The sequence below is a fragment of the Cryptomeria japonica genome, chromosome 2, assembly GCF_030272615.1.
Source record: "Cryptomeria japonica chromosome 2, Sugi_1.0, whole genome shotgun sequence".
Classification (NCBI taxonomy): Eukaryota; Viridiplantae; Streptophyta; class Pinopsida; order Cupressales; family Cupressaceae; genus Cryptomeria; species Cryptomeria japonica.
Genome location: NC_081406.1, coordinates 223,286,731 through 223,309,628, shown reverse-complemented (window position 1 = coordinate 223,309,628; position 22,898 = coordinate 223,286,731). Strand labels below are relative to the sequence as shown.

The 22,898-nt window shown below is 32.5% G+C and overlaps 1 protein-coding gene across 1 annotated transcript; it reads right to left on the bottom strand.

The window, feature by feature from the left end:
- Window positions 1–7,623: 7,623 nt before the first annotated feature.
- Window positions 7,624–11,091, bottom strand: LOC131048672 (small ribosomal subunit protein uS10). Its single transcript, XM_057982718.2, has 4 exons — window positions 10,937–11,091; window positions 10,675–10,796; window positions 10,405–10,518; window positions 7,624–8,026 (listed from the first exon to the last, which is right to left on the bottom strand). Exons 2-4 carry the CDS (start codon window positions 10,784–10,786, stop codon window positions 7,884–7,886), a joined length of 369 nt encoding a protein of 122 aa, XP_057838701.1. The 5' UTR covers window positions 10,787–10,796; window positions 10,937–11,091; the 3' UTR covers window positions 7,624–7,883.
- Window positions 11,092–22,898: the final 11,807 nt, after the last annotated feature.

The following is a 22,898-nucleotide window of genomic DNA, read 5'->3' as shown; positions in this document are numbered from 1 at the left end:
TACTTGAAAGGAAATGTGGATTATAGTTTGTGGTACCCTAGGAATGATGATTGCATGCTATGTGCTTACACTGATGCTGATTGGGTTGGTGATGTTGATGATCGGAAGAGTACCTCTGATGGTGCAAATTTTTTTTAGTAAGAAATTGATTTCATGGGCTAGTAAGAAACAAGATTCAATATCCTTATCTACTGTTGAAGCTAAATACATTGTTGCTGCTAGTAACTGCACTCGGGTAGTTTGGATGAAGCAAATGATGAAGGATATCAAAGTTATCTATGATGAACCTAGTGTCATATATTGTGATAATTCCAATGTTATTAATATGTCAAAGAATCCAGTGCAACATTCAAAGACTAAATATGTATCAATCAAATATCATTTCTTGAGAAAAAGTTAGTGAAGAGGAAATGAAGCTAGAATATGCGTCTACAAAGGAACAAATGGCTGATATTTTCACTAAGTCTTTGCTTGCAGATACATTTGTCTATTTGAGAAACAAGTTAGGGGTATCCACCCCTCCTGATGGGAACTAGATACATTGAGTTGCGTCAATCCGGTGGACTTCACAATCTTATTTTTTTGTCCAGATTGATGAGTTTATGTTGCTCCCCTAGTGGAGTAGTTTGTTTATGGTTGGTTATATGTTTAAGGGGCAGAGTTTGGTTTTTTGTTTTGAGAACCTTTGTCATTGATGTCAAAGGGGAAGAGAAGCATGTGAAAAATTGTTTTATCTGCTTAATCTTAGGGGGAGTGTTGGAGATGTTTTCTTTATTTGTATTGATTGTTTTTCACATCCATATGTTGCCATCAATGCCAAAGGGGGAGATTGTTGTACAGAGTTGCTGCTAGGAAATGTTGTTGTCATTGATGTCAACATATTCCTGTGATTTATTGCAACCACCGTTGCACATTAGTTTATTGGGATCATGGTTCGGTGTATGGAGTATTTCTAGTGTCATTATATCTTTCTGTATTGATTTTGGTGATCTGGGAAGCTTAATTGATCATATCATATGATCCGCTTTGCAGTTTGGTTTTTCTAATCAATGCTTTGCAGAGTTCGGTATTTCCTCTGGCATATTTCGATGTGATCAGATCTTGAGTTGAGATTTTGGGAGATTGTTTAGGATGTTCATGTGTATCTTTATTTCAAATGGTTCGTGATTTGGTGCTCCGCAAATTATCTTTCCTTGTGACAGTTGTTGTTTAATTCAGATGTTGATAGATGAAGATTTGATAAATGATGTTGGTGCAGCTATTGCAGATGATTCTAACATGCTTTTTGGTGTTTCCTAATTATATCATATTTGTTTTGATGATCCACATTGATCGTTGTGCGAGTTGTTGGTGATTTTTATGATCAGGTGACATTCTTCGTGTTATGCAGTATTCTTGGTGGTATAGCGTGTTGCAGTTGATCTTGGAAAGATTTCTAGTGGTGTTGCATGTTTGGAGATTTGATTTAGGTTCATGTTATATCATGTATATCATTATATTGGTCCGGTGGTCAATCTTTGTATCGTGTGATGTAATTTTATAATTGTGAGTTGAGGGTTTGGCCAACCTTGTTGTCAAGGTTGATGAATTGTATAAATAGGTTATATATCATGTAATTTAGGTATCGAGGTTGTGTCTGTATTATCAAAGAGTGGTGTATGTGCAAACAAAGAGATTCATCTTTTGGTGTGGTGTATTGAGTAGAGATTGACAAATGTGCTTAACCAGAATTGTCATCAAGCATTAGCAGATGCTATTATTGCAATTCATTCCTTCCAGATTGTAGTCTGAATCTTGTTATAAGTCAGTGAGACTTCCCTGAGGGTTGTAACCTTTCGAGTTATTGGATCTTGAGTTGTGAGCTCTTAGGTAGTGTCCCTGAATACAGGTGCATTCCCCATTGTAATTATTTTCACATACTACTGCAGAGTATCATCTTATTGTGGGTAGGTTACTACCATGGTTTTTCCCTTAACCGGGTTTTCCACGTCAAAATCGTGGTGTTGTTTGTTGTGCTATCAATTTGCTTATCTTTGTTGTTGTTGCACTTTATCATATTTGTATTTGTAGCTAAGTTTGTTAATCCGATGAAAACTGATTCAAACCTCCCACCCCTCCTTCCCCCTCCCCCCTCTCAATTTTCCTTCATTGTTGTTACCAACAAGAGGTTCCTTTTAATCACACCTTTCCAATATTTGTTTTATTCATTTGTCTTTTTTTAAACCTCTCTTTTTTCTTTTTTTCTTTTTTTCTTTTCTTTTTTTTTGTCATGTTATTGCTTTTGACTTTTCTATCTAATCACTCCTCCAATTGGTTCTATTATCAAAGTCTTCTATAATAGTTGATTGTTGCTGCTCTTAAGACTTTCTTAAACGTTATTCAATAATTTATGTAGCTGCAATCAAATCTTAAATACACAAAGATATTGTCATCATCCAATTCCTTATCTCGATTGCTTTCTTTAAAGTATCTTCTCATGATGGTAAGTAGTCTTTTAACCGGACATACCTCATTTTCCCTTTAACATTGATGACACATAATTCAATAATCTCAACTAAACACCTTTTATATCAATGAAAATTTGCTCTAACAATCTTGTCCATACTTTTTGACATTAATGACGAGAACAAATCCCTTTGACATCAATGACTATTTTCAGCATTGCTTTCAAGTCCTCTTCTTTAAACCACGAGTTGAGATTTAAAAGAGGTATTTTGAGGCCTAAAAATCTCAAGGCATAAAGAAAACCAAGAGCCACCATCCAAACATTTTGCAATAAAAATAATCTCAATTCTTTGATAGTTCAAGCGTAAGAATCATAACTGGAAGAGATATCCATTCATTGATTAATGTTTTGCAATAAAAGAAGATTGGCCTTTAGAAGAGTAGAGAGCTCAATTTTTATTTTTTAAGGGATAACATAAAAAATTGTCTAATCTTAGCTCGGAGATATTGACGAGCACAACAATTAGTGATGAGGATAATGAGACTACTAATTGTGAGAATTGTTTATAAAAGCATACCCCACCATTACAAGAAGAAATTTTTTTAAAAATGCAAAACTTAAATCTCAAACATCCATATGTTGCCATCAATGCCAAAGGGGGAAATTGTTGGACATTGTTGCTACTAGGATATGTTGTTGTCATTGATGTCAACATATCCCTGTGATTTATTGCAACCACCATTGCACATTAGTTTATTGGGATCATGGTTCCGTGCATGGAGTATTTATAGTATCATTATATCTTTCTGTATTGGTTTTGGTGATCTAGGAAGCTTAATTGATCATATCATATGATCCGGTTTGTAGTTTGGTTTTTCTGATTTGTGCTTTGCAGAGTTCGGTATTTCCTCCGGCATATTCCGATGTGATCAGATCTTGAGCTAAGATTTTGGGAGATTGTTTGGGATGTTCATGTGTATCTTCCTTTCAGATGGTTCGTGATTTGGTGCTCCGCAAATTATCTTTCCTTGTGACAATTGTTGTTTAATTCAGATGTTAATCGATGAAGATTTAATAAATGGTGTTGGTGCAGCTATTGCAGATGATTCTAACGTGCTTGCTGGTGTTTCCTAATTATGTCATATTTGTTTTGATGATCCGCATTGATCGTTGTGTGAGTTGTTGGTGATTTTCATGAACCAGTGACATTCTTCGTGTTATGCGGTATTCTTGTTGGTGTAGCGTGTTGCAGTTGATCTTGGCAAGATTTCCAATGGTGTTGCGTGTTATGTATATCATTATATTGGTCCAATGGTGGATCTTTGTATCGTGTGATGTAATTTTGTAATTGTGAGTTGAGGGTTTGGCCGACCTTGTTGGCAAGGTTGATGAATTGTATAAATAGATGATATATCATGTAATTTAGGTATCGAAGTTGTGTCTGCATTATCAGAGAGTGGTGTATGTGCGAACAAAAAGATTCATCTTTCGGTGTGGTGTATTGAGTAGAGATTGGTGTAGAGCAAACAAATGTGCTTAACCGACACTGTCATCAAGCATTAGCAGATGTTATTATTGCAGTTCATTCCTTCCGGATTGTAGTCCGAATCTTGTTGCAAGTCAGTGAGACTTCCCTGAGGGTTGTAGCCTTTCGAGTTATTGTAGCTTGAGTTGTGAGTTCTAGGCGGTGTGCCTGAATAGATGTGCATTCCCCATTGTAATTATCTTCACATACTACTGCAAAGTATCATCTTATTGTGGGTAGGTTCCCACCATAGTTTTTCCCTTAACCGGGTTTTCCACGTCAAAATCTTGGTGTTGTTTGTTGTGCTATCAATTTGCTTATCTTTGTTGTTGTTTCTGTTTATTATATTTGTATTTGTAGTTAAGTTTGTTAATCCGGTAAACACTTATTCTAACCTCCCCCCCTCCTCCCCCTCTCAATTTTCCTTTATTGTTGTTGCCAACAAGGGATTCCTTGTAATAGTAGATTGTTGCTGCTCTTAAAACTTTCTTAAACTTTATACAAGGCTTCTCTTAATCTTTTTACCCTCAATCTTTTTAACCTGCATCTCAATAATTTATGTAGCTACAATCAAATCTTAAATGCACAAAGATATTGTCATCATCCAATTCCTTATCTTGATTGCTTTCTTTAAAGTATCTTCTCCTGATGGTAACTAGTCTTTTAACCGGACATACCTCATTTTCCCTTTAATATTGATGACACATAATTCAATAATCTCAACTAAACACCTATTATATCAATGACAATTTGCTCTAACAATCTTGTCCATACTTTTGAAAATTAATGACGAGAACAAATCCCTTTGACATCAATGACTATTTTCAGCATTGCTTTCAAGTCCTCTTCTTTAAACCACGAGTTGAGATTTAAAAGAGGTATTTTGAGGCCTAAAGATTCCTTCTCAACGTAAAAGTATGCGCCAATGATTTGAACGCACATTCTCAAAGATGGAAAAAGCTCAAAGCAAAAGAAAACCAAGAGCCACCATCCAAACATTTTGCAATAAATATATTCTCAATTCTTTGATAGTTCAAGCGTAAGAATGATAACTGGAAGAGATATCCATCAATAAAATTGATTAATGTTTTGCAATAAAAGAAGATTGGCCTTTAGAAGAGTAGAGTAGAGAGCTCAAAAAAATTTATTAAGGGATAACATAAAAAATTGAAGTCACAGCACATGATCCAAAAATAATCTTGAACTCCTTTGTGATATTCGGATATTATCCCAAAGTCTACCTTTGTGATATTCGGATATTATCCCAAAGTGTAATCTTAGCTCGGAGATATTGACGAGCCCAACAATTAGTGATGAGGATAACGAGATTACTAATTGTGAGAATTGTTTATAAAAGCATACCACCATTACAAGAAGATTTTTTTTTTAAAATGCAAAACTTAAATCTCAAACACATACAAGACCATGTATTAATGGATAATGGGCAAAAATACTAGTAATTCTCGAATTTCTAGCAGCCAAAATTTTCGAAGAGTAGCTTAGTTTCTAGAGTTAAAAAGGTTAAACTCTTCAATCACTCATCTAACAACATTTTCTTTTACTAAGCCCACTCACATTCCAATAAATGATGATTGGGGACGATCGAAAAATTGATGAATACGATTGATTGAGACGACCCAAAGGCAACAAAAATTCTCCTAGATGTTTGGACTTGTCATAGTCAATCTTCATACCGTAGCGTGTCCTGCCCCCCATGCTTTTTAGTCTTTCCTCTAATACCCCAAGCTGAAGAATTTTTTCCCCGTTTTCTTTGAACAATTCTAATTTCATGTTATTTTCTAGATGAAAAACAAATAGATTTTCTGCTTTATCAGAGAGTCCGTGGCAAGGTTTTGAAACACAGGCTCACGCTTTACAAAGGCAAGAAAGAAAAGTTTCAAGATTCCTGAACTTCAAGAGCAATAGACTTACCACCAAAAGAGCACGGTGGAAATTAGCAATGGCAGCAGGCACTGAAAATATCATAATTTGAAAATCGATCAAGAGGGTCCAAGGCTCCTCGTCAAAAATTTGCTGAATAAACAATGTACCTTCTTACAAAGTGTTTATGTCATTGGTTTGAATCATTCACTGCATACAAATATAAATTGAAGTAAAACCTTCTAAGATAATAATGAAACAGATAAAAAGGCATTTAATAATTCGAATGTTTATAAGGTTACGTACATAGATTATGTACTACAAACAATTTTTCTCATGGGTCTAACTTTTTGCTCCTAGATAAGGGGCAACGATCTGTACCCAGCAGAATCAGAGAAAACAGAAGTGTTCTAATGCAAAGGCTAAGAAAATAGTTGCAGGTGCCTGTCAGGCATGTTGGTTTAACATACAAATGGCAGTGTAGCACACAATTCACGTCGTAGAATGGCACATGCTTTCGGGATTTGCACTTCCCTTATTTTGCTGTAATGAATATTTCAATAAGGAAAGCAGTTTTCGATTAAATTGTGTGCAAATTTTTTAACATCAACATTTCTGTGATCCATCATCAATAAATGAGAGTTCAAGGAGATGAAAGATAACAGGTTGCAGACTAGGAGGAAATATCCTTGAATTCTCACGGAGTGTGATCCATAACATTGATGTTTAAAAATCCGCACACAACCAAATCCAGAAACTGCTTTCCTTATTATCACGGATCGTGAGAATTTACTAGAATTGAAATATTTCAATGTAGGTTAGACAACTAATACTACAAGCCCTGTGGCTTGTTCATCGCATTGTAGCACACTCTTACAGGATTTGCACTTTGCTCCATCGTGTGTTAAAATTTTGTGTGCGTTGGGTTACACAACCAATGCTATGGCCCTGTAGCTTACACATTATCGTAACACGCTTTATGACATTACTGAAAAATGCTGCCAACTCGATATGTACATAATTCCCTTCCACACTAAGCAATGAGGGAACATTTGATACAAAATGAAGATCATTTTAGTAATTTGCAATATCATCTATATGTGCTCTTACCAATGCAAGTACTTCAGATTTCATTCAATTGCTACCACTGTAGATAAGATTGACATTGTAAACGTTTACCATGAGTAACCACCATGTGCCATGTATCTATTACAGTAACATGCATTTTACTTTTCATCCAAACGCTTAATGTATACCCCTTTAAACAGAAAATGCGAAGGATAAGCTTTCAGGTAAAATAGTATATCTTTGCAGTTTCCTTTTATATATAAATTATTCCTACTAGATGCTAATGACCCATTATTTTGAGTTGCAAGATATTCCACAAAAACAAATGTATTGATTTTCCGAGAGAACAGTTGGTTAGTTGCAGCCAATCTCCATAAAGTTTAAGGCTTTGCCCTAGCTGCATTGGAAAAGATATACAGATTGCAAAATCCATCTCAAGACAGTAGTTCATTTTGACATTTTGGACCCATTCAAGTAATAAAAGAAGAAAGAAGAAATTTACAGATGGGCCTTACTTTTGTTCACAAGGTACAACTATAAAAGGTTTACAAACTAGAAAATTAATATGATCACATTGTTTTTATAAACCTCATTACCATTGGCCGTAGTGACAGTTTAACATTTCTTGAACATTGTATAGATTTAACAGTGTTAAACCCAAGAGAGAATGCTTACCTGTAAATATCAAGAATCATAAAGGGTATGAGATGAAATAACTAAAATACCATTAAATGTGCATAGGAAAGCTTTTTAGCAGACACAAAAATGCTGAGCAGCTACTATTTTCATGACAAATAAACAGGACTTAAAAAAATACCATCGACCCCAACATATAATCATTGTTACAACAATGAACTAACCGTCAAAATTTAATGACCAATATTGCATTTTGAATCTCTCAATGCTAATGTAAAATAATTCATTACTTCCACGATAGTAGGAAGCAGAGAATAATTTTGTGGCTTATCCGTCTGCAATTGTAACTTCAACCTCAACTCCAGGTTCAATGGTAATTGAAGTTATCTGCTTCACAACTTCAGACGAGCTAACAAGGTCTATTATTCTCTTGTGAACACGCAATTCAAATCGATCCCATGTGTTGGTCCCTGAAAACAAGTCATTTAGTCCAAAATTAATACAAAATAAACAGTGTTAACCTTGACAATATTAAACTACAGCAAAAAATACCATAAGAAAATGAACAGTTACAGTAAAGCTACAGTAGCATATAAAATATCATGCAAGAAAAAATAAAATAAAAAACCTTATAATGATGAGCAAAAGTTTTGTGCTTTTGGGCTATATAAACTCCAAAAATAAAATAGTCTTATAGATGATAAAACCTCAAACCATCTAAACAACACCAGCAATCCTCAGTACTTAATTAAAAATGGCATTGTTGAGTCGCAACTTTCATGAATTCATGAACACAAATAGGAAGAGAAATGAAAAACTGAATTGATGGAGTACCAAAACTTCTATGGATCACTCGGAGATAAGGAGAAATTGTCGAGTGTCATGTTTCTTACAGAAAATTAAGAAAGAATTGAAAAAACGAGTCTAAAAAGTAGACACCATGTAAACTAGTCAAAAGTGTGCTCGCACTCCATTACAATTAAATTAAAAAGTATAACATAAGCCTTCCTTGCAGTCCTTACTAGCATCATACATGGGAGGAATTAGAAGAAGAAGATGAAAATGCTTGGTGGCACATGAAAATTTTCATCTTAAGGTCTCTTTTCTCTAGTAAGTGATTCTCTTCTAAACCATATATATAGTCAGCATCAATTATAATTTATAACCAAAACACTTCATATACTTGTTCATGGAATGTGGATTTGTAGCTCATTGCCAAACAAAAAGAAGACAAATCCAAGGGACTTGATTTTTAAATATTCCCACGCTATCTACCAATAAAAAATTCTGTCCAAGGACCAATATGTGCATCATAAACTACAACATTCTCAGTAGCCTTTTCAAGAAGTTGAACTAATAGAAAAGTTCATGATCTACTTATCTAATAAAAGGCACTTAAATTTTATGACCCATTCTGTGAATTTCTGTCTTGTATCTATAAGAATTATGTAGTTGATACAAAAAAGCAGAATGCAGATATCTAAAGAATTATCGAATCTTCCTTCTACGCAAAAGAGGCTTTGATCAAGCAATCTCGAGGCTGATTCTTTATAATATTATGCTTCTTGACCTTTAAAAATAAGATAAGGCCTTGATCCAGTTTACAGCGGAACTAACAAAGAGACAGGTTTCAAATTGCTATTGTTACAAATACTTAACATGATACAATTCTATTATCATCACCCACCCTTGCCTTCCCAACTCAAAACACCCTGAATTGCAGCTACTCTGGATCCAAACTATGCTGGAGTTAAAACAACCATGAGGTTTACTTTGATATCCTTCATAACATAATTTTCTGTGCTCTAAACCTTATCAGCAGTCTGCTTATAATAAAAAACAGCTAGAGGCACCCACTGCCTAAACTGAACCTGAATGTATAAGTGTCTGAATTCAAGTCTCAGAACGATCAGGCAACTAAAGCCCTAAAGAAAATAAGTTAACAAACAGAATACAGTACCATGAATATTCCCTGCAAAATTGAAAATCCAACCTAATCTGCACATTCATATGGGAAAAGCTGCAAACAATAGCTCATCCAAAGAATCAAGAAACAGTACACCTGTATTTATATTTAGCCACCATACATACTATGTATTGATTAGAAACACATATCTATCCCATATCCCACAAGTTTATGTTAATATCATTTCACGTGCTTCCATTTCAAAATATACATCACTGAGCACAATCTACCATCCCCCAGTTTCCAACCCCCAAATCTTGCCACACAAAATGCTGAACATTGTCCATAAACTTAAACAAATGCAATCAAAGGGCATCCATTTTTGTGAACATTGTTCAAAACCTTATAAAAATCCTTTCAGAAGTTTGTCACGCGGTGATTGGATAAAAATGGGGCACTTGCAAGGTCCTGTCCTCTATGTTAAGTTGCATCTGTGCTAGTGCACCCTCTATGTCAAGTGGCCTCTGTGATAGCGCACCCTCTACATTAAATGGTCTCTGATGTGTCCTAGGAGTTGTCTTTCAATGATTCTTTGATCTGTCCTAATGCTAATCTCAGCCTCAAAATGATGTAGCCTTAACTATTGTCATACCCGCAATTGCGGATTACCAGACACCATTTTATGTAACATAACATTGCTCGACTGAAAAAGAAAAGATTGTGGTTTGGCCGTAAAATGGGATAAAATGCACCATTTATCACAAAGATTATACAGATTCAGAACTCAACAGACATGCCCTCTACATTAAAGAATGAGATGCAGTCTGGTGTATGAGGCGTAGGAGTCGTTTTGAAATTAATCCTTGGCATTAAAGTGATGGTAATGACTTGATTGGCCAGTTTAACTAGCTATATAAAAGGAACAGCTCCAAAATCCAGTACCTTCTCCACAGGGAGACTTCCTAGTGGTGATGTGAAGCACTTTTGTAGGCATCCTGACAGGCCCCTTGACTTTCAATCTCTTGTCCTTGGCGCCCTTCACAAGATCACCACACACTGCAAAAATAAACACAAAAAAACTAAGATCCAATGGTTTAAATCTTAACCAGGTGCCATTAAACACCTTATAACTCAATCTATCACTTGCGAGATTAGATCTCCTGGCAATGTAATTGAAATAAGTATATGATGAAAGAGACAAGAAACACATACCTTTCTCAAGATTCTTGACATTCTTAGAAGAAAGAGTGATTCTAATGCGGTGCTGCTGCTCCTGAGATTCCTCGAGACCAGCCTTCATCGGCTTCATCATACCCATCGCCATGGTTCTTCGACTAATGACAGCAACAACTAAATTATCAATGCTTCAAAATAACAACCCAGTACAGGTGAAATTTTCTAAACTTTGTTAAAATACCAAGATCAATGATCTATTTTCGGAAACCCTATTATTTGCAGAAACCCTCGGACTTACCTCGTATTCCGCGCCTTCACAAGCTTGACGTATAATGTGAGATTAGGGTTTCAGTCATTTTGTTATAGTTTTTAAGTATTGTAATGGTGAAAAATACGTGCCCCGGCCTTTAAGTTTTAATTTAGGGTATATTTTGATTAGAGTTTTCTTAATGTAAAGATCAGTTTGTAAGTGAGTTACTAGTGCACGAATAAGAAATGATTATTTTGTAAGTGAGATATTCTATATGAATTTGACAAATAAGACTTATAATAATATTATATGCATATCTTTAGAGAAATATAGATAAAGTATGTCGAAAAATATCATATATTAAATTATTATTACTAATAAAAAAATTATATTATTATTATATTGTGATATTGTAATATTTATTAAATTATAATTGACGTGTTCATGGGCCTAGGTGGGATAATCCGACATACTGCAATTCTTGGAGAAGTTAAGAGAAGAATGGATCCCACCAGAGGAAGGGTGGATCAAGGCAAACTTTGATGGAGCATCCAAAGGTAATCCAAGTGAGTCTGGTGCAGGGGAAGTGTTTAGGGACTGGAAGAGCAACATCGTTGCATGGGGTGCCAAGCGACTAGAAAAGGGCACTAATAATGTTGTTGAGGTGCAAGCAGCATCTTTAGCAATTGAGTGGGGTTTGAAACTCAGTTTTCAGAAATTACACCTAGAAGGCGATTCATTGATTATCATCAATGCAATCATTAAGGGAGGAATGCAGGCCTGGATGCTAAATAAGTTTGTTCGGAAAATAACTCATGACATGAAGTTTTTCACAGATTTCAAGATATCCCATGTGCGTAGAGAAGTAAATAAAGAAGCGGTCATACTATCTAAATGGGCTAGCAAATTTAAGGATGAACAAGATTTCCAGTTGGAAGATATTCGAAATCTTTTTTATTGATGACATGGACGGCGTGGTAGTTGATGGCAACCCCGAAAAATTTGGAGGATCATAGTGATAATTGAAGGACTTGCTAATAAACATGATTATGAAATGTAGTTAATACCAGTTCGTGTGGAAGGTTGATAAGATATACTTTGACAGCGCATTTACAAACTGTAGCGATGAAACAGGACTTTGGCGGCGATGAAGGTTGGCTTACAAAGGAAGAAATGAATGCTAAGTAATTCGATTTAAGGAAATAAAGGGGGAGATTATTTATTATGCTACAGTGGCATTATAGCTCTTAGTTGCAGAAGAGCTTTTTCTCAGAAACGGAGGTGGCGGCACTGTATATTTGTGATAATGGAGGAAAATTTTACTCTCAAAACGCAAAAGAAGCTTGTTCCTTTTGTGAGAAAGGCATCGAACAAACGTTTACAGGGGCTCTTCCTCTACAAAGATGAGTGACTGTTAGAGGCAGTGAAGTTAATGCTGATTGAGAACATTGTACATATCAGCCATAGATATCGAACCAATATGGATATTTATTTGCTGATTGTGGCATGGGGGCTACAATTTGAAGACACATTTGACAAGGTCCGACAAATTCTTAAAGAGCTTATTGCAGAAGATTATTTGGATGGATTGGAGTCTGTTCTTGAATGGGTCATCCCAGGGGTTGGAATTGATGTATTTGAAGGTGTTGTGGAGTAGGGAAATCCCATACCTTTTGTGTGTTGGCTAGAGGACGAAGTTAAGGAAAGATGCAGAGCAGCAGCATGGCGAGGATGGGAAGCTTTTAAGATGTTTGTTGGGCTGATGCAGGTGGAGGAAGCTCTTTAGGCGATGCACGAGCTAGCAAGGGCGAAGTTGGTACCTAAGCTACGGCCGCAAGCTCGTATAGAGGAAGCGCGACGAATACTAGCCAAGTTCAATGAGGAGAACCCGCATGAGAGATAGGTTTTAGTTATAATTTTTGTCATGCTAGTTGAGGGTAGGAGGTGTTAGGTGATAGACTTTTTGCTATGTTCGATGCATGGGATAAAGGCTGCCCGATAGACTGATATTTTGTGCATCCTAAATTTTGTAGTGTTAATTGGTGGACTTGGTGGAATATGTGATGTATATGGTTTTTTTTTACTGCTGGTTTTCTGAACAATGTATTCTCTATTTTTACATACCAATATAATAAAAAATAAATACCGACCAAAAAAATATATTAAATTATAATTAAGATATCACTATTTTTTTTTTTTAATTTCTATTATACTCTTCACCAAATGCAAAAAAATCTATTACGACTAATTATTATTATTATATTATCATATTATTATATTATTATAATAATATTAGATTGACATAATTACAAAGTTAATTGTAGAGAGACAGAGTTGATTAATAGTTAAACTTAGAGCGAGTGGTAGTTGAGAGGAGAAAATAATTATAATCTTAATTTTAAACTATTCATGTAAATTGTTTCTTATAGGACCCATAAGTGTGTCATTTAGATATAGTCACAAATCTCGATTCTAGATTTCTAAAATTTAAATTCTAAATTAAACCTCAATTGACTTATTTCCTAATTGACTTATTTCCTCTAACCAACTGAACTAGTGGAATATGACAACTTAGGAGTCATTGAAAAATATTAACGAGAGCACCATGTCAACAGTATTAAAGAATTGCATTAATGCACATCATCTTAGATCTAGTGTACTCTTTCTTGTTGTCTTTAGTCATTGTATCAAAAAAGTTGATTAGGTCTTCCTAAGACTTTCACTAAGGAGAACATGACCTTCATGATTCAATAAATTCCCCCAGAATGTTTCTAAATATTAGCAATCCTTATTGAGATTCAAATACTAAATTTTTGAGGTGAGCTAATTTCATTAGTCAGGTTTATGCTAATCAATTCATATAGGTATAGATTCAAGTTTGCACATTATTTCAATTCCACAAGCAGAGAGATTGTGTCCATAGGTGTGGATTTGAATCCAATAAAACACTATTAGTTAAAGTCGGAGACACTTGTCAAACCAATTTCTAAAATTATCGTTGTGCGCTAAATCAATTCCATATTTCATTAACATCATTTTCCTTTCTCAAAAATCTCGTCACATTTAAATTCCTTCAATTTTTGCATTTAATTTAGCATTTATTGTTTTGAGTCGAAATTCATTTTCATTGGTTAATCATGTGTGTGGTTGATCATTGCTTAATTAGCCTAGATGTTTTATGTAAGGTGTGTATTTTTCCTTTGCATTTATTGTTGATTCTAACATTCTCACATGACCTTAAGTTTTTGGCCTTAGGGTAATTCTTATTTAATTATGGTTTTTAGATCTTATTTTTATGCATACATATCCTATTTCATATATCATAAGTGTTGGCCATGGTGTTAGCATAGCCAATGGCAGGAGGTTCAAGAGGAGAGATCTCCTCTCTTGAAAAGTGAAAATTCACTCCAAGGTTCCTTTAGGTCAAGTCATAGTCATGCAAAATAGTTTAATTGGAACCAAAGTAGTTGAAAACTCATTTGTCCCTCCTTGGGCATGTGTATCTTTGTATTTGAAATGGATATGTATCTAATACAGCCCAGATACGCATCGAATATTGTACCCATGCGTGCCCAAAAAACCTTGATTTCCAACCATGTTGGATACTATCTGATTTGATTTTAAAAAACAATTGACATGAATCTTCCTAAAATTAATTAAATAAAAAAATTCATTCATGCATTTATTTATTTTTAAATGGTATAAACAAAACCTACACCAAATGAGAAAGATAAATGAAATGTTTTTCTATTTTAGTGACCCATTTTTTTGCATTATCTTCGAATGCAACTCTTCTATTTTTGCATATTGTAAAATGTTAAATCAATTTATCATTATTTATGTAGCAATTATGTGTCTACATTGCTTTTGAAGTTGTGCGATGAAAAATGTGTGTGCGAATACTAAGGACTAAAAAAGCAAAGCTAACTAATCAAGAAAACACAATACATCATACACCTAAAGATTAGAATGATAAAAATGATAACATAAAATGCAAACCAAATGCCCACTTCGATTTGATTATTATGTGATTTGATGTGTGCTCATGACATGGTTTCGAACGCTCGATTATGCTCCATGATGTTGAATGCAATGATAAATGGATTGATGGATGAAGAATGACGAAGGATGGGTTGAGTAGCTATTTCTACATAGTAACGGTATGGTTGAATGAAAAGTGGATCTATTTTGGTATTATGACGATGTGATTATGAAAAATGGATGATTTGATCTAAAATGAGGGGGTTCAAATAAGATTTGGGAGGAAGGTGAAGGGTTCTTAAAATGCAACACTTGTCTTTGAGGAAGGCAAGTGGCATGCCAAAGAGAGCCAAGTGGAAGAAGATTCCACACTTGTCCTCAAAGGCTCAAAGGGAAAAGACAAGTGTCCCAAAGGAGGGACACATGTCTTGGAAAGGAACGACATGTGTCCTTAGGGAAACATGTTTATTTGGGGAATAACCACCCAAATAAAAGAATATTTCCTAATAAATAAGAAAATTAGTTAGAATGTGCACACATACAGGAGGAGGTTAGAAGGGATAGGATAAGGTTGGTTAGGGAGGATGACTAGGATAGGATTAGGTTAGAAGGATAGGATTGGGTAGTTGGTTAGAATGTAGGAGACATGTGACTAATTTAAATAATTAATTAATTATTTAAATGGGGAGAGGGTCATTAATTAATTTAAAATTAATTAATTGAAAGGGATTGGAAAGAGATCATTAATTAATTAAAAATTAATTAATGGGATAGGATGAAAGGGGGATTAATTAATTAGAAATTAATTAATTCAAAGGGATTGGAAGAGGAGAATTGATTAATTAGATTAATTAATTCAAGGAATGGGCTAATTAATTAAGATATTTAATTAATTAAATGGCTAAAGGAAATAAATTTGACTAAATTGATTAGCCAAATTTAAGTGTCTATATTTTGCCCCTCTTTGCAGTGGCGCTAAAATAGCATCGGTGCGAAGAAAATAAAACACTTGCGACCTGAGGTAGAAAAAATGAAGCAATAAAAATGCCCCAAGCCTGATTGACGAAAGTACGAAGGATGAGGGAAGGGGTGCCCCCTCGAGAGGAAGCACGGGGAGAAACTGCTCGAGTGGCGTCTCGAAAGAAACATTGCCCCAGTGGACAAGATGGAAAGCAAGAAGCGTGGGAAGAGGAGATAATGCAAATGCATGGAGATGAAGATGAAAACATCATGGAGTGCGAGCACCCGTGGAACCAAACGCCATGTACTGAGCACTTATTTTGATTTAGCATTGTGTGTGAGTCACCAAGGTTTAAGGAATCGAGGTGGAATTTCACAGCGAATGCATGGACTGACACAATAAACAGACACACGGGCTAATCTAAAACCACACAGAGTTATAGAGACCCTGTAGGAAACGATGCTAGAGAAACCCCAAGTAGAAGATATGCCCCAATGTAACATGAGATAACAAAGACCTCGTTACGCTCATTCATCATGAAGTCATGCAATCATCAATTTTCAAGTTTATATCATTGATGCTCATCAATCATGAGGTCAATCAAACTCACCATAACAATGATTCACATCCATCATGAGGTCACACAATCAATCAAACCTACCAAATCATCAATCTTTAAGTTTATATCATTGACACTCATCAATCATGGGATCAATCAAACTCATTCAATCATTCAATTAGGTGAAAGCATCAAGGCAATCAAGGAATTGACATTTTCAAATAATCGAATTATTTTATCAAGAGATCAATTTCAAATAGAAAAATCCTAAAAAAAAATTAAAAAATTCTCAAATATTTAAAAAAAAAAAAAAAATCGTCAAAATTTTCTTAATTAATCTCCTGAGGGGGCATACTCACATCATTATCCGACAATCAACATACCATCATTCGACAATCAACATCTAGGGAAAATCAAAAAAATTATCAGCATCATCAGGGGAATTTTTTTTGAATCAATGTGTGGCCACACATCACTTCAAAGAGGGGCAAAATGTAGACACCTAATTCTCTCCACCTAATTAAATGAATCTTACATTTGTTTAATTGTCATCCATCTAGCTATTAATTAAATTCACATTTAATTAATCTATCATTCATTTTCCAACTATTAATTAAATTAACATTTAATTAATTTCCCTCCTTCTATTAATTAAATAGATTATTCAATTCATTTGATTTAATTCACCTAGTCAAATTCAAGCTTTTAATTAAATAAATCATATTTATTTGATTAAATCCCCCTTTCATTTCGCTGAAGGCGACTCTTTATCTGAAATGGACGAGCTCAATTTGAGCGATCAACGGTTGTGAATCCTTCTTTGATTATGCAAGACGATCAAAGTCATTTGGTATGTTCGTTTTTATCTCCTGCCATCCACTGTTCACAACTTTATTTCAGTTTGACAATACATTTGCCACAGCTTTCAAGGTCTCGTGTCATATATAATACTATCGTGGTAGATTTTTTGCCATCTGATTTTACTGTTCACGTGTTTTCTCCAGCCTTTTCTGCAGACATACTGTGCGGCCCTGACATGATTTCTAAAGACTTTTCTTTAAAAATGATACTGACCTGCAATGAGTCATATTTTACACCTACCATCAGCATTTTCGTGGAAGTATTCTAAATCCTTTCAAATGAATATATCTAAGCAAATCTACAGACATGGCATACTATGACTGGCACTAGCTACCCAGGCAGCAAAACGACCTAGAGCATCCCCATCCATGTGCCATGCCTGCATACCCCTCCAACGTACGGTGTAGCGGCTGACATTTACGACATTAATTAGTTCTGTTTCTGACTGGGTGTCCTGTACATCGAGTACAAAAATCCTCTAGTTTTAGGTGTTAGAAGCAAAAAATTTAGATGAAATATTTTTAGGTGAAGATAAAGATAAATCACATTTAATTTTTTTAGATGTTAAAAAGATTTTTTTTTTAATGTACAGAAATCTTCAAGTTCACTGCAAAATAAGTCATGTAAAGCAAATGCTTTTTAACATACAATTTTTTTTTTTTATTGCAAATAATAAAAGTATAAATACAAATTCACATTTTATGTGTACCTAGTAAGAATTTTTGAAGTTGAAATTAGTTTTCATCAACATTTCACATTTCAGATTATATCTTTTAAAATTAATGTCTTTATATCATTTTTTATATTTTAAATTTTAATTTGGATTAATAATTATTTTTTATGAACTCTTACTAAACTTGAGAGAGAGAGAGAGAGAGAGAGAGAGAGAGAGAGAGAGAGAGAGAGAGAGAGAGAGAGAGAGAGAGAGAGAGAGAGAGAGAGAGAGAGAGAGAGAATATTATTCATAATGTTATTTTCATTTTTCATGATAATTTATTATAAATGAGATATTTTATAAAAAATATATATGATAATTTAGATGAAGATTGACCATTTTTTCTATTAAAAAACAATAATAAGATTACGAGTGTTATACAATTCTTAATCACTAACTTGTAATACAATGTAAAAGTAAATTTACATTAATTTTGTACTAAAAATAATTTCTTTAAATAATATCTCTTATTACAATACTACTTAAAAATAGATTAAAAAAATACCATTCAATGCAATGGTTTATAGCAATTTTACACATTATCAATGCTAGGAAATGATAAATAATTATCATGTTTTTATTGATCAATAATTAAAATTGTATTATGGATGTTAATACTATAATACTACCATTTAAATTAACCACTATAGTACTACCATTTAAATTAACATCCATAATACAGTATGAACTATTGATATATTTGTTCAAACAAACCTTCTACTATGAGGATATATAAAAAAAAAAACTCATGTCTTTATACAAAAATTGTAGTATTATTTTTTACATTAAATGTCGCATGGTTAAGAGGTTCTTTAAAAGAGATTATACTTAATGATTTTATTATATTGAAGTAATATTCTTTAGCTAATTTATTTGCATCATAATTTTAGATTCTAAGATCTACAATGACATTAAACTAAAATAATTCAATTACAAATTTAATATAATGTAGAAGCAAGCTCCCCCTCTTTGCCAAATGAGGAGTCATTTGTACAAGCTAGGGGTAAAGATAACTCTTTGAGAAACAAGTGCCACATAGTGGCTAGTACTTGCCTTGTTTTTAGTATAGTTTTAATAATAATTATGATCTAATTTTCATAATGATTATATTTTAAAAATTATAATAATTAAGATTAAAAAATTAAACATAATTATTTCATAATAATTAAAATTTTACTAGAAAAAATAATATAAATTAAAGAAATCCTAATAAATTTTTAATTTCACAAAATAAAGTTAAATAATTGAAATAGTTTTAGATTTAAATCTACTTTAAAAACTAAAATATAGTAAACAAAAATGTGTAAACAAAACAGTATAAAAAAATTAATATTAAGAAAAATTAAAATTAATAATAAATAACAATAGTCTTGATAGCTAGAAAAAATAATATAAATTAAAGAAATCCTAATAAAATTTTAATTTCACAAAATAAAGTCAAATAATTGAAATAGTTTTAGATTTAAATCTACTTTAAAAACTAAAATATAATAAACAAAAATGTGTAAACAAGACTATATAAAAAATTCAATATTAAGAAAAAATAAAATTAATAATAAATAACACTAGTCTTGATAGATAATAATTTTATTAAGTCAAATTAATTAAATAAAAATAGTAATAATTTTTTAAATTCATTGTAGTTTAAATATAATAAAATATGTATAAAAGTATAATTAGTTTTAAACATATTAATTCAAGAAAAGAAAACTGTAACTAAAAATAACAAATCAATTTATTTTATTATAACATAACATTTTTTTTACTTATGTAATTATTATTATAAATATATATCCCTTAAAATTTTATCCAATTTGATACTTTTATTATAGCAATATAAAATGCATCACAAAAATAAAGAAAGTTTAATTTTTTAGAAACAATGGTCATGACTATTCATTTATTATAAATATATATCCCTTAAAATTTTATACAATTTGATACTTTTATTATAGCAATATAAAATGCATCACAAAAATAAAGAAAGTTTAATTTTTTAGAAACAATGGTCATGACTATTCATTTATTAACTAGAGTGAAAAGTGTGGGAGTGAGTGAGACCAATAAAGTTAAATTAAATTAAAAAATTAAGGGAAAAGAATAAGTAATATATTTCTAACTATATAGTTGCGACTAAAACTAATTATTTTGGATTTCCTAAAAATCCGCTTATAACAACTAAATTGTATTTAGCCAATAAGTGTACAAAAAAATAATTTTCGTAATTTATAATGTTAAAAATTGTACAATTAGACTTTAGTAAATAAAAAGATTGAAAAAATTAAAAGTTAAAATTTGTTTGTGATTGGTTCAAATTAATTTTTTTAATAACTAGTTAACTGGAAAAACAAAAAACTCATTACAATAGTATTGCATAACGGCAAGTACTAATAATGAGTGACTTGTTTAAACTTAGGTATTTTCAACTCTTGCATATAAATAATTATTGCTTAGGGATGAATAATCAAAACAAGTAAAAAAAATAAAATCTTAAATCTTAAATCTTAACTAATCTTAAATAACATTTAATTTTACAATCAAAGACAAATTTTGATCGATAAAAATATGATAATTATTTATCACTTCCTAGTATTAATAAGGTTTTAAATTGTTATAAACAATTACATTCAATGGTATTTAAATAGAACTCAAGACACCATAAAAAGTGGTCTATGTACATCTAAATTACCATATACAATTTTTTTTTAAATGTCTCATTTATTAACAATAATTTGTCTTGAATAACATTATGAATAATGTACTATTTCTATTGTTTTAAATATAAAGTTTACTAAGAAGTATTTTATTTTCTTAGTTTTTTAATTCTTTTTCATTTTTAATAATTTAATTAATTTATTTTAAATATACTCTTTATCATTTTCTAATTTTTACTATTTTTAATTCTTACAAATGACTTGTAAAGAAAAAAAAGATTTATTTTGTACATTGAAAACTATCTTCTTTATACAATTTATTTTTTGGTAAACCACCTAAATTCCATTCTCGAATTGTTTTAAAACTGAAAGATTTATGTACATAAAATAATTTGTTTTTTAACATCAAAAAATAATTTATTTTAATCTTCATCGTTAAAATCTATTAGCTATATTACATTTGCAATTAAAGTTTCACCAAGCTTTATTATCATGAAGGTAATTTGTTTTATTTTCACTGTTAAAATCTAAATTAGTAGATGTTGGCTATTACAATATGTCGTATCAACATTTGGATCGAGAGGCGTTGGTACTTGATGGACAGGACACCCAGTCAACAACAGAACTAAATGTCATAAATATCAGATGCTATACCGTACGTTGGAGGGGTATGCAGGCATGACACATAGATGGGGATGCTCCAAGTTGTTTTGTTGCCTGGATAGCTAGTGCCTACTATGACACAAAATTTATTTTGAGCATTTTGATAATAGTTTCATGACTGGTATGTGTCTCCACATTTTACAAGCATGTCAACCATGGTAATTGCCCTGAGAATATTTGATAGAAACTCTTGTATCTTGCTTTGATGGGTACCCACACATCATTCCAAGCTCACGTTATGGCACAAGCAAAGAGGAACAAACCCCTAGAAAGGGAACCGCAAAGGAGCTACAAGGCACAAAAGGAGGGACCTAAAAACTATTTGCTCTTCACAAATTTGCTTAACAAATCTTCAACAATATGATTATAGGTTTTCACAAAGACTGTAAATAGTCTCCCTCAAAACAGTATGTTCTAAGTTTTCTATAAATCCTCCACAAATCTACTCTTAACTTCACTCATTTACCACATCTTCTGCTTCACAAATCTACTATATTCTTCATATTCTCTACTTAAAAATCCTTAACATATCTCCTTATAACTCTTAAAACATCTATAACTTTCTCAAATATGCTTTTGCACTAATGAATATTTTTCCATTTAATATCTTCCTTATTTTATTCTCCTTTTATTCTTCTTAAATACCTCCTTGAATGCCCTTTCTCCCTAAGGAGCCATTCATTCATAAAGAAGTCAGCCATATTTAAAATAAATTAATTTATTTTTGCTTTCACAAAAAGTGGCACATACATTAAGGGAGGTCAGCCACTTTAAATAAACATTTATTTATTTTTCTTTCTTCAAGGAGGTGAGCCTGTATTATATCAAATCATAATATCAGAATATAGTAAATGATTTTTTAATTCTTCTATGGTCGGCCTCTATAAGTGTAATGTCTATTTTTTAAAGTCAAGTGTCATAATTTGCAAGTCAACCAACATTTATTATTTATAACGTATTCATGTTTAGCTTGTGATTAATTCCTTCGATTTCATTGATAATGATAAATTGGTTTCTTTCTTCTTTCATAGAATAACCCATTCTTATTTGACATAATGAAAATATTACTATAAGAACTTTGACGTCAATGACAAATAATCTAACAATCTCTACCTTGTTATTTATCTATCTCTACACCTATGTGTCTCCCTTTCTCCACCTCTCTCTATCTATCACTTCCCAAATCTATATTTCTCTCTCTCTCTCTCTCTCTCTCTCTCTCTCTCTCTCTCTCTCTCTCTCTCTCTCTCTCTCTCTCTCTCCTTATTGCAAACTTAACATGAGCATTTGTAATGGAGCCTAATTATCCTCCTAATTCAAAGGTTTTTTTCAATTATGTTAGTACCCTTCTAAGTGGATGTATGGTTTATTTGAAGCTATCACTTCTCCATTGAGACATTTCTTGCAGAAACAAATTTGTTTGCCAAATGGCCTACCAATTGACCTCACATGCTACACAAATGTGTGTAAAAAATAGATCAAAATATTTCCTAATTGTCATCTCTTCGGCGTTCCCATTGCACACCAAGGTGCAATTGCTAGTATTTAATCAAATTCCCTTCACAAATTTAAATAAATCAATTTAAATAAATCAATATTTATTTAAAAATCTATCC

Excerpts from the sequence above, each read along its gene's own strand:
- LOC131048672 (XM_057982718.2), bottom strand. The coding sequence starts at position 10,786 with ATGGCGATGGGTATGATGAAGCCGATGAAGGCTGGTCTCGAGGAATCT. Across the intron at positions 10,519-10,674 it reads TGTCAAGAATCTTGAGAAAG|TGTGTGGTGATCTTGTGAAG; the intron begins GTATGTGTTTCT and ends TTATTTTTGCAG. Across the intron at positions 8,027-10,404 it reads GAAGTCTCCCTGTGGAGAAG|GGACCAACACATGGGATCGA; the intron begins GTACTGGATTTT and ends ACTTGTTTTCAG.